The sequence below is a fragment of the Osmia lignaria genome, chromosome 3, assembly GCF_051020975.1.
Source record: "Osmia lignaria lignaria isolate PbOS001 chromosome 3, iyOsmLign1, whole genome shotgun sequence".
NCBI classification, from domain to species: Eukaryota; Metazoa; Arthropoda; class Insecta; order Hymenoptera; family Megachilidae; genus Osmia; species Osmia lignaria.
Window position 1 is genome coordinate 4,252,952 of NC_135034.1, and position 12,699 is coordinate 4,265,650.

At 37.2% G+C, this 12,699-nt stretch overlaps 1 protein-coding gene across 17 annotated transcripts in view; it reads left to right on the top strand.

Annotated features, from left to right (window-relative positions):
- The window catches only part of raskol (Ras GTPase-activating protein raskol), a 214,866-nt gene that overhangs the window by 137,241 nt on the left and 64,926 nt on the right, over positions 1-12,699 (top strand). For 9 of the 17 annotated variants that reach the window (XM_034326050.2, XM_034326054.2, XM_034326044.2 and 6 more), the window contains one exon: positions 6,532-6,591. The exons of 6 other annotated variants lie outside the window; for them this stretch is intronic. In XM_034326050.2, the coding sequence (XP_034181941.1) occupies positions 6,532-6,591 (60 nt within the window). Of the gene's footprint in view, positions 1-1,725; positions 3,212-6,531; positions 6,592-12,699 lie in introns of those variants that run through there. 2 more of the 17 variants (XM_034326061.2, XM_034326066.2) reach the window with 2 other exon arrangements.

Here is a 12,699-nt window from a genome sequence, read left to right on the forward strand (position 1 = left end):
GAACGAGGTAGGGGTGAAAGTAGAGAAAATTCTGTGACTCTCGGCTAGTTACCTTGTTGGTGGTAATTCAATTCGGAGCTCGGTGCGTAGGATAACGACACGCAAGATTTACAAGGAACGTAGGTGAGCACGTATGCAATGCTATAGGCCTACGCTCGTTAAAACTGCGCCTCTACTTTCCCATAAAAGAAAACCTCTCGTGGGAAAAACGAGAACAAGTTGATACGATTGCCACAGATGCGTTTTCTGGCTTCAACCACGTGAAACTACAAAGTATTTCACCCAACACGATATTCTCGAAAATGTTGATTAAACTATTGCTAGAATTTTTGGGTAATTAACCCGGTTTAAGTGAATTCACCGATGAGCTCATAATTTTAAATGAAAAATGGCACAACACTTTCGGTAAGCAGATTCCCTCGCGCTTATAAATAACATAGGCGATTAATTTTCCACGGTCCATTTACTTTTTATGGCGCATGAACGAACGGTTCATGCACTGAGAATCTAAAACAAAATTCAAAGACTGCCACCCTTCCAACAGGGTTATTTAACAGATTATTTATTCGCGAGAAATTTGTTCAATTAATTTGATCTGTTAGCCATAATTTTAATTTAATTTTGTATATCATAGCCCAGACTCCGCGGTTCAAGGGTTAAACTATTATTTAATAAATGATTAGAGACAAACAAGTATAATCTGATATAAAAATGTATTAATTCATGAACAACAGTGTATATTACTTTTTAATAGAGCACACTCAGCATCGAGTGAAATAAATTTTCAGACGTCTCCTCTGTGGTAGATAAAGCAACCCTTAAAAAGCTCCTTTTGCTAGCAACCTCGGCCCGAAAGAAACGTAGAGAAGCGACGATATTTATTGCGTTGAAATAATTCAGCCGAATTTACGACATCGTTGAACCGGAACGTCCGACGACCACAAATCGTCGAAAAGACGACGAGCCTGAAAGGTTTCGAGCTCCCAAAATACACTTTGTGTTTGCCACTTTGCCGAACCCGTTGACGCGAAGATATCCAGAAATTCAGCAGGAAACGATTAACTCTGTCGTGTTTTGAAATGCCTGCTGCAATATGAAAGTAAAAATGATCTTCCTGCTGTTTTATTTTCTGATCGAAAAGAGTGTGATTTTAAAATTAAATAATTTTTCTATTTATAAGGAAGGATATGGTACTCGTAAGGGTTGATAGCAATCGGAGGGTTAAAGAAAGCTAAATATTCAAATTGGTGTTTAACCCTTTGATTGCTGAGGATTCTAGGCTTGGACGTTTTGTACGTACGAATTGTTATTTTTCTTTTTATTCCATTTCATTTCTCAGTTTATTTTTTCATTTGTTTTTCTTTTTCAGTGTTTTGTTATATGTATCATTATAATGTGACAATGTATGGTGTGTAATTAGTAATATGCGTTGATAACTATTATTTAATTATGATTAGTATATACAAGAAATAATTTATGGTCGCAGATAGTTTGCACCGATAGCTTTCATCGGACGCATATGTGGCGTCCATAGCAGTCAAAGGGTTAACAAACGTCTATAATAGAAAACTGGATAGACTGAAAATCTGTCGGTCTGTTTATATCACTCTGTACATTCTTCGCAAGCACGCGATTTGTGTTTACGAGCTGTACGGCGCGGACCGCAAGCGTAACCGAGGGAGGTCGCGTTAATATTTACTTTCATACTCGGCCTCCGCTCGCGTCAGTTCGTTGCCGACTGTATCGTGTTCGCTATCTAACAAGCTTGAAGACCTTTTGTGAATCGATCCCGTGTCCAGAACGTCATTATTTATCTTCCAACTGAATAATAATCGTCGAGAAGTGGACGCTGTTACGTTCACGACTTCATCTCTTATCTCCTATACCTCTTCCATCGCCACAGCTTCTCTCGTGTAATTTCTGACATTTTATAATCAATTCTTCTTATCGAACTCGATATATTTCAGTTGAAATGATCCTCTCCTACTGTCCCAAGATGTTGAAGCGTGATCAATACGTCGTCGAGTGGATAATCGAATGAGTTCGTTCAACTCGATGGTTATAGTTTTAAGGGACTATCGTGGGACAGGTTGATTCATGGTTAATTAGCGAGTGAACGAAGTCAGTGTTAACGAGTGTTGAACTTTTAACGACTATATTTGCCAGTCCTGCGATCATCGTCGATGAAATTGACCAAGCTATTCTTGGCCCCACGGGACACATATGATACTTGGGTGTGAATCGAGCTTTGTATTAGAACAGAGGGTTTCAATTTTGCTAGTTCACTGGAGCTCGATGGAATCTGTTGCCATCAGTGTTTGATTCGTCGAAAAATATTGACAGAAATAGTGTCTCTATTAATAGTGAAATTCGTGGTTGGTTTAGTGTTTATTCAAAAATTGATGAACTCTGTTAATTATATTGATAATTAATGGCATCATTATTGGGACCATAGAATGAATTTCGAGGAAAAAAATGTCTTTATCAGAAATCAGTCATTTTATAAAATAAATAGAAATTTGTTAAGGTTACCTAATAAGGTTGACAACTAATTTATCAAAGTGGTATCCTCATTAGAAAGGTGTCTTCATCAGTATCGATTTAAAATCGAAGACCAATCGTTTTACGAGATAACTAGAAATTTGTACGAGTATCTAATAATAAAATTGACAAGTAACTTGTCAGATTGCAAGCAGTATCCTCATTAGAAAGTTATGTTAACCAATACCTGTTGGCTCAAAATGGAAAACTAATTAAATTTACAAGATAAATGGAAATTTATTTGCTAGCAGTAATATTTCAAGTATCTCAAAATCGAAAACCACTCATCTTATCGTTATTCCAAGGATAGCTGAAAGGAAATGTTATATAAAAGAAGCAACAATTGTTCGATGCAAACGGAATATCTGCAAGATTGCTCAAGGATTATAAATAAAACATCTGACGAGGATGTTTCCTTCGATACCTATGTAAAACAATGAGGTGGGTGACTTCATCGTTTTCACGATTAAACGTGGAAAAAGCGTCGACGCAACGGCATCTGGAATAGCGGATTTGAGGCTTCTTCGATCCGACAGATTTATTCGTGGATGATCTAATAATTACTGAAGGACGATCCGCTTGCACGGGTTGCTGGATAACCTGTAATTAGAGTGCGTCAGCAACATGAGAATCCGATACGTGCCACAGGATATTGGAAATTGTTACAAGCGTACGTTGTTTTTTTTTTTCTTTCTATTATCGTTGTATCTGGTTCGAACTTTTTTTTTTATTTTTCATTCATATCGAACTAGTTGTTTTAAACATAATTAGTTGCAATTATTTATTTAGTTGAAACAGTAGGCACGGTTTTCATTGAAAATTAATTATTGATTTAATCTGACCAGTGCCAATATTTCTGTTCGCCGCTGTACAATATCCCAGCATCGAATTTTATTTTAATTTTCGTTAATTAATTTCTGGAAAATCCGATTTTTCCGCGTAATTCTTGCAGCTGCGAATATTCGTAAGTTCCGTTCCGAACGGTTTCCAATACACCAGAAAATGATGTTCGGTGTACGCAATTTCGAAGCCGGAACGATGACGTTTATTGCGGGTTTTATGAAAATCGCGAGCGTTCTCGTAATATTGTTTACGAGCGTGCAAAAGCGATTCGCGAGCGTTGGAGAACGCGACTTGGCGTGAATTGATAATGGAAAAAAAAGTCGTGCAACAGGGATTTAAATTTGAACTTCTAACGCGCTACAAGAGCCCCGGGGTTGTTAAATACGAAACTAACTGCTAAACATTGTAGGTAAACGCGTCGTGTATGCAACCTAAACGTATTTAGAAAAATATCTTATCTCGTATTCAGCCCAGAAACGTCTCTCGAATTCTTTTTCGAATTCCAAAAAGAAAAAAAAAGAAACCAAAAGAACAGACGAGAAATGCTTTGTCAGCGCGAAGAACATGGTGACATCAGGCAATGGAGTCATCAAGAAAGTCAGAGCAATTTTATCGATTCATCGCATGTCTCCATGTTTTTCGAGCATACTTTTTCTCCGCTGATTATACAGCCCATTTAATAGCTGTCGCTTGGCAATTAAGCTGTATCAAGAGACCCTTTCTTCTTTTTCTCCGTGTTTCTCCGTTAATGCGGAGGATCGGTGTGTTTTTCCTTAGGAGGATGAAGAAGATAAAATAGAGGATTGTAGAAAGCCATAGAAATTCATTTTCATTCTCGAGGGGAATTAAAGCATTGTAAATACCTTTCGTTGAATTACTGCTCCGACTTTTTATCGGCTCCGCTGTGTTTCACACTGTAATCGCGTTAATTGGATCGATCACTCGCTACCCCTTTTAATTCTATTTATTTATTTGTTTCCCTGAGAAAATTTTCAATCGTTCGAGGAAGAAATAACGCTTTGGAAATAGTTGAGATAGGGTATAAAATAGTTTAGTTGACTTTTACAGCTGAAAATGGATGAAATCTGTGGTAATTAATTACTGTAATCTATTGTGTTATTATCAAGTTGCTAATTATACCAGTAAATTAGTTATTAGCGATAATTTACTCTTAATATAATACTGTAATATTATAGATATTATAGTTAATGGGGAGAATAAATTATTGTTAATGACATAATCAATAATTTGCTGTTATAATGATGCCAGTAACTTACACTAAGTAATTTACTAATGATTGACTTACTAATCTGTAGCTCATTAGTATCTATTGATATAACAACTTGCGGTAATTAATTTTCTGATACATTATTGATAGAATAGAAGCAAAACTAATGTTAATAAACAATTCTATGCGAAATGAAAAAAATGTTAGGTGAGTTAGCCCGGTTTTCGATGATCACGCGGTAAAAAGAAGACGCGAAAGCGAGCGTGCGCCGATTTTCACTGGCGTCCATCAGTTGGCTGATGCAGTTCCTTGACATTTCGAGGCGAATCTCCGGCTTTCACGAGCGATTCGAGGCACGTGCTTCGCTTCCTGTTGTACCAGATATCCTATGCAAGGCACGTACGCGCAATCGCTCAATAATAACACGATCGCCTCGGTCAAATCGGAGCGAAAAGACGAGACGAACCCGTCGTACATTGTAGTTGAAAAATTCCATCGAAGATTGCACGAATAATTCTCTCGCGATACGTTTCTCTTCAGATATATTTCACTGGCTCGGAAATTTGTTCATTCGCCTTGGAATGTTAAAGGTACACTCGCGATCAAAACAGACTTCCTTAGAGAAAATAACGATATAATATAAAAAAGAATTTTAAAAATTCTAATTTTTGCAATATCAATATTATAAAAGTAGTTTAAATTTTAAATGGAGTTTAAATTTTCTGCAAAGGTGAATAACATTAAAATCAAACGCCTGGCGAGTTCTCATTACATATTTTAAATCGTGCAATTTCATATTATTTATGTCAATTTCACCGAGATGATTTGCAGCTGACGCCTGTTACTCGTGAACGACCAAACTCATCACGCTCGAACCGTACATTTTACCAAACGTTTGAAGCTTCAATTTTTTTTTATCTCTCTCTCTCTCTCTCTCTCTCTCTCTCAATTTTAACGTGCAAGAGGTTAATTAAATTTTCACCGAAATGGCCGGATCGTTGATTCGAGACCGTTAATTGGAATTTTGCCCTGCGGGCCAACTGATAAAAGAGTCTTCCCGAGTGTTCGCGAAAGCTGCTTTCACGTGTACAATTTCTTTTATCACCGGACTAGGAATTTAATTGGACGTCTAATCAATCATACCTAATAATCGAAAGTTTCCTTAAGTCAGAGGTATTAATGAGTTATGATCGAAAAACATGAACGCAGTTCATTATCATTAATCTCTTCGGGAAAAACAACGAAAGAAATTAATTTGTTTACTTAGAATTTTCTTTCGTAAAAAATTGCAAACTCAGGAAATTTGGGCCTTTCTTTTATCCACACTCGTAACGAATTGGAATGTTAAAATAGTTGAAAAATTTTCTTGATACTAGTTCTAATAGGACGGCAATAGACGGCTGGAAAGCCGCCGTCTCAGCGCAAAGACATCACCGGAACGGATCTCTCGGGCGACGCACTTAATCAGGCCGCAATTAATTCGTGGCTGCTTGCACGTCAAGTACAGTTAGACAAAAGTGTCGACGCGACGTCGAGCGTCCTCGTGTTCGCCGGCGGCGAAGCGTGCCCTGTGCGCTCGCCGCGTCGCGAAACGTCCCAAGAATTGGAGCGTGCATCTCGGATACGCTCGGGATGTCCATTAATGCCGCGCGTCGCGCCGTGAAAAAGCTGTCCCCGCTAAGGAACGCGCCCACCACCGAACGGGACTATGTAACTGAACCGACTAACTGTCTACGGTTTCTGGACTTGTCAACCGACTTACTTTTTCTTTATCTTATGTCTGATTATAATTTAACCGCGACCTCGGTATCCTGTAATCATTCATTATCGCGACTTTTCAATAAAGAAAAGACAAGAGCGATCGATAAAATTTATAATTGTTAAATTAGTCACTTTGAATCGAATTTTTTCTCTTTCAGGTGAGTCCAAAGGAAAATCTTACTGTAAAAGTAGCCGGCATGAATCTCGACGGAATCGAGGTGAGTCTAGAATTTGTGCTCATCCATGCGTATGAGATTTAATTAATAATTAATGAACCATACCTCTAATTGTCGACCAGTGGGTACACAGTTACCGCTGTACAAACAGCTGTGTTGCGAAACTTCCTTAGCAAATATTAGGTTGCTGTATAGCATAGGAAGTCTGACACGATTTCATGGTATAAAAGTATCAGAAAATAGTACTTATTCTATATCAATTTAAAGCTCCATATTCTTAATATTAATGAAATAGTATTCTAATACTAAGCTGTGAATTGGATGAGTTATCGTTTGTTTCGCTGAAGGACCACAACGAATCATTGATATAGTCATTTTCTTAGAACTTTAAACTTTAAATTAATACGTCGTAAATGGTATTCTGTGATACTTTTATGTCATGATTCTTGCATCGAAGAGGGACAAGTTTGTTTCTTCATAATCCTCGTTAAAAAAGGAAATCATTAGTATCCTCTATCGTTCTTCAAATTAATCACAAGCACAGTTAATTTGTGAGTTATTGAAAATTGAAATCCAAATTACGGCGAAACATATGTGGAAAGTTCAAAGGTTCATTGACCAGGAGCCAGGGTTCGCGTGACCCTGGCTTTATACGCGTTGTCAGCCAGCTGTTATTATTATCGATCTTTCGATCTCGCGCATTTCCTCGCACGTAATAATCCACGAGACCGGGAAGATCGGCAGTGAAAAGCGGCGCGTGTTTCCGCGGTTCGAGGTTGTTGTGTTTCGTCACCGTGCCTCGAAAAGCAGCCTCCATGATGGAAACCTACGCGTAGATAGAAGCAGGACAATTCAGGCGAAGAACAATGCTGCTTGTTGAGCAAGGTGACGGTAATTTAGCGTGCACAATAGGGTATACAAACTGGCTCGGAAGAAATTGCTCTTTGTTCGCGATTGATAGAGTTGCGACGCGAGCTTCGCACCCCTTAACTTTCCAGTCGTAATTAATCATTTGGCAGGCTCATTCGCTGTACTCACTCGGCGAAAGAAATTAGGATTCGTATTGTTGACAATTTAATTAGCAAAAGGAGTGTGTACATGAAATGTACTGTTAAGTCGTATGCAAAATACTAACGATACAATCACCCAATTTGCAATTCGACGCGAGGATCCTCTTATTAATAGGCATTGTTACGTGATCGTCGCCTTGGGTAAAAAAAAAATTCACTGCAAGGTTACGTACACTGGAATGCCGTAGGCGTGAGCCTAACTACGGAATTAACTAATTACCTGCACAGTTACCTTAATTACCGAGGCGAAACTGATGTATGCACTGTCTCCGGTCTTCTCTCGTTTCTTCTACTTTTTTGTAGTTTATATAATAATTTTTTTTTTCTTTAAAACGGAGGAAGGAATTATTAGATCATCGCACGATTTATTTATGGTTTTAACAAAAACGATCTAAGTACCTTAATTTTGAAAATTAAAATTCACGAGATGATCTAATTGGAAGGTTCATTTCGAACGATTTATTTTTACACTCCTGGCGTAAGTGGGGCCACAAAATCGTTGATGTGAAAATAAAAAAATTTGTTCAAATTTATATAGAACGCGAGGACACGTTTTTACTTTCATCTCGTTCCCCGGTGGCTCGTTGTAAAACTTTAATTATTCACGGTGACGTAAAATTAGATTTTTTCCCCGGCCACACCGTGTAGCCATGGATTTTCACAGGGAAATTTGTCGCGCTTCTTTTTATTTCCTCGTTTTAACTGGCTTGCTTCTCGTCCACTGATTAAATTACAAATGTTTACACGACACTGTTAAAGTTTCTTCGTTGAAGAATCGGACGAACGGAAGTTCGTGGGACGATTCGATTCGACGTTAACTGTTCAGCTGGAAAGTGGTTATTGTTGAAAGAAACATTTAATGCGCAAAGTAATTCAGCTGTCTAGAGAACAATACACTGCTTTAAAAGGATATGTTTAATGGCAAAGTTGAATAAAATGGGATGAGTCTTTTGTTCAAGTTAAATGGATTTGTAATTAACACGTGATATTAAAGCAGTAAAAAATAATGAAATAAAAATTTGAGCATCGAAGTCACAAATTAATAAGGCGGGTTATTAAAGTGTTAATTATACTTTGTAAAAATAGTGTCAGAGTATTAGCGTCAAGTACAGTAATTTTATCTTATTAATTATTACTGTAGGTATTTCTTGGAATTCTTGAATAGTTAAAAAATTGTAATAAATAATTATCAAGATTTAAAAAATTCCTATTGTTAAGAGCTTAAATGATAACTATGATATTCATTACAGGAAGTCACCTTACCGATAGTTATCTTTAGTTGGTAACTAGTACTCTGTGTAGATAAAGTAGAACCTTCCTACACGTGGCGCCACTTATACATTCTAATCTGAAACTTCATTATCCAGTAGAGATCGAAAATTGAAAATTAAAAATTTTTGAATATTTAAATTTAATTAAAATTCTTATCTAATTTATTAACTTCCTGTGTATGCTCGAAATAGAAACTTACATATCATTCTCTATATCATATTGATATGATTGCAGAGTACATACACTGCATAAAATTTTGTAAAACAAGTCGTTCCCTTCCGTGACTGTTTCCAAATAAGTATCTGGATCTTATCATTTGTATCACGAAACACGTACAACCGGGTATAAAAAGCAATTGGTGAAGTCCAGCACATGTTGTGCGATACGTGTAATTCCAATGGCGTAAAATTAATTTCAATTTTTCAATTCAGTAATTAATTAATAAATTAACACCGTATGCATTGCATAAAATCATACAAATCCATTATTAAATTATTGCAATACTTTAGAAAAAAATGTAAATAATCTCTTCGTGGTATTACGATTAGTATTTCAGTTCCTTGTTAATTAATTACTGATGTATCAATGAAGATTATCAAAAAGTATGATTCGAAAAATTATGCGAGGATACAGAGTAACAGTGTCAGGTCGAAAGGATTAAGGAACAATGTAGTAAAGAGGTACGTAGCTAATTTTACGCCTATGAACGAGTAAGGCAACGTATGAACAGCCATTAATGGCCATACACCCCCTACAAGGTGGAGGAGAAGATCACGGTCGATCGTATAAGGCGTTCCATTCGTCGGATCGTTGACCGTGCAAGGTGATACCGTATTCTTCACCTCGGCCTTTTCTTCTTACGCAAGCAAATCAATTTTCACTCGCGGTCCATTTAACCTCTTCTATCTTATACGCTGTTTTACCTGTGAAACATACCTCCTCCTCCTTTTCCTAGAAAATGATACTATCTAAGGATAATTCTAAGGATACGCGCGAAAGGAAAATCAATTTCCATGAATTGGATTCGTTATGTCAAGTGACTATGTAAATAAAAAAAAAAAAAAAGAGCAGAGCATTCAAATTATCATGGAAGATGAATAGTATTTTTAATGATGGCATTAATTTACTGAAATTTGAAAGGTCCCTTGAAAATTCTGTAATTTAGGGAATCGTGTGTTTCCAAGTTAGTTACAGAAGGCTGCTCTATTGCCACGTCTCTCCCTTTCAAATCTCACTTCTTTCCCACGTCTGTTCACCACACGTTGGCCAACCATCTTTCAGTAAACGTGTCTTGTTCAAAGCTGAACCAACTTGTTCACGCTTGAATGGTGTATTTATCAAAATTTTTTACTCCGCTGTTGAATGGAATTTATGAGGAACTGCTGTTACAGTTCAGTAGAATTCATAGAAAGTAGAGGTTGTACTTGTTAAATTACATTGGATAATTTGAATAACTTTTATTCGGCTATTCCGAAATATCTCATGAGGGTTTCAGTTACCATTAAGACACCTAAGGTACCATCGACGAAAATAAATGTTTGCCGTACGCGAGGCGGTATTCAAAGGCAGTAGGAAGCTTCCGAAATTCGTCAGGAAGGATCGGAGACAGACTTCTGCCGACGATCCAATATTCCCTATGTGTGCCTAAAATATCCACCTTGGATCCGAACCAAGGATTTTCCCGTCTCGTGGAAAAACGAGATCCTATCTGCGTTCATGGGTTCGTGCCTAGACCGTACAAACAAGCCGGTCCTAGGGAACGAATTTAAAACGAAGGAACCGAACGGACAAAGAGAGACGGCTAAAGGATGAAATAAAGGTCGGTGTAGACGGGAAGAATTCGAGAGGGAAGGAGACAAAAGGGCTGGCACATGCGAGAGGACAAGCTAGCTCCAGGAACATTCCAAGTGATAGAGAATCTAGGAGCGACGAGGAAGGCACGTGGGAGGAACACATTGGTGGATGAGAGAGGATAGAATGGAGGAAGAATGTTGGTCGTGGGATCGAAGAAGAGGATAAAGTGGATGGAAGGCGGAAGATCTAATTCTTCTGTCGAACCAGACACGAGATATCCGTAAAGTTCATGGTGTAACCCCTCGGTGTCGTGAGGTGGATGCAATTTAAGTTGCATCCTTTGTCGCAGAATAATGATACCTTTCGATGCAGGATGATATTTTTAATGACGATAGTAAAGGACTCTTTTCTTATTTTTGGCCATGGAAGATGGGAAAGCTTGGAAAATTTAAATTAGTTAATTTTCTTTCAAAAATCAACAAAATTTACATAGGGCTCGTTTCTTATTTTTGACTATGGAAAATGGGAAAGCTTGGAAAATTCAAATTAATCAGTTTCGCTCGAAAAATCTAATAAAATTTATATAAGGCTCGTTTCTTATATTTGGCTAGGGAACAGCTTAGAAAATTTAAATTAATCAATTTCACTCCAAAAACCTAACATATTTACATAGAAAATTAATGATATAAATAATCAGAAAATCCTCAAGAAATTAGTTCAATTCATTTTTCTCCCATTCGTATCATTTTTTATTTAAATGCAGAGATATTTATATTCCTCCGGTTGCCACATTTCAAATGCACCTTAAATACATTTAAAGCCCCTCGTCACTGTAACAAACAAGTTTTTTTAGAAGAAATTCTCTCGCAAGACACTTTCGTACTCGAACTGCTTCGTTTCTGTTGATTTTCCTTTCTGAAACACAGTGTCGAAGAGGAGCTTCGGAGGGAACAAAGTGCTTCCCGTTTTTATTCAGGTATCGTCGTCGTTGCGATGCAAATGTTGGATGCAAATGGGTAGGGCCGCAGGCAACGGAAGTCGTACGCTCGCGGGCACGGATCGCGCTCCGTTATTTCCTGGCTGGCACGAGTCGTTCCGGCTCCACCGCACGTGCGTTCTTCAACTATCGAAGACTGATTAGTTTACAGAGCTGTTAGAATCATTAGATTAAATTACAGCAAAGTTATAACTTCTGTAACTTTAGCAAATAATATTTTACAGAAGAATAATTTTATCAATTTTCCTAATCACACAAAATTGTATTTAGAATTTTTGAATTTTATCAAATTTTGGTAATTTTAATCATTTTCTTCCCTCATATAGCGAATTAAATTTATGTATCGTACTGTTCTTTGAAAGAATTTTTGTCTGCGGTTTACACCATCTTCTTCTGATGGTTAGGTTGAGGAAGAATTTAAATTGAATTTCTAGTTCAACTTCCAGCCAGAGATGCAAGGTATTTTCGTATCCCATTTTCCCGGTGCCGGAAATAAAGCAGTATTCTTAGCGGAGAAGCGGCTATGTAGCATGGCTTCCGGTACACACGTTCGCTTCATTTGTTTCTTTTAGTAACGAGCTACCAACGTGGCTAGAATCACAGAACGTAAATAGCCCGCAAATGATTGGACGTACGTCTCATACAAATTAGTCGAAATCCTATGATGAATGTTTATTCGCTCGTAAATGTCCAGTTACTTTTGTTTTTCCTCGAATCGACCCTCTCATTTTGCGCGTCTTTCTTGAGACACTTCCTGCTTATCCTCGATCATTTCTACGATTTTTAGTTTCAAATCTATAATCTTTAGCTATAAAGCTAAGCAGAATTATTATTAATGAAGATCATGCTTTACATTAAAACGTGTAAATAATGTATTTCGACAGTGACGGTACATTAATTAAAGTACATAGAAAGGACGATGCTAAAGTGATTTAAGCTTTTTAACAAAAATATTTATGAATTTTATATTCACTGATAATATTCGATTATAGGTATATTATCATGCACTGTGTGGTT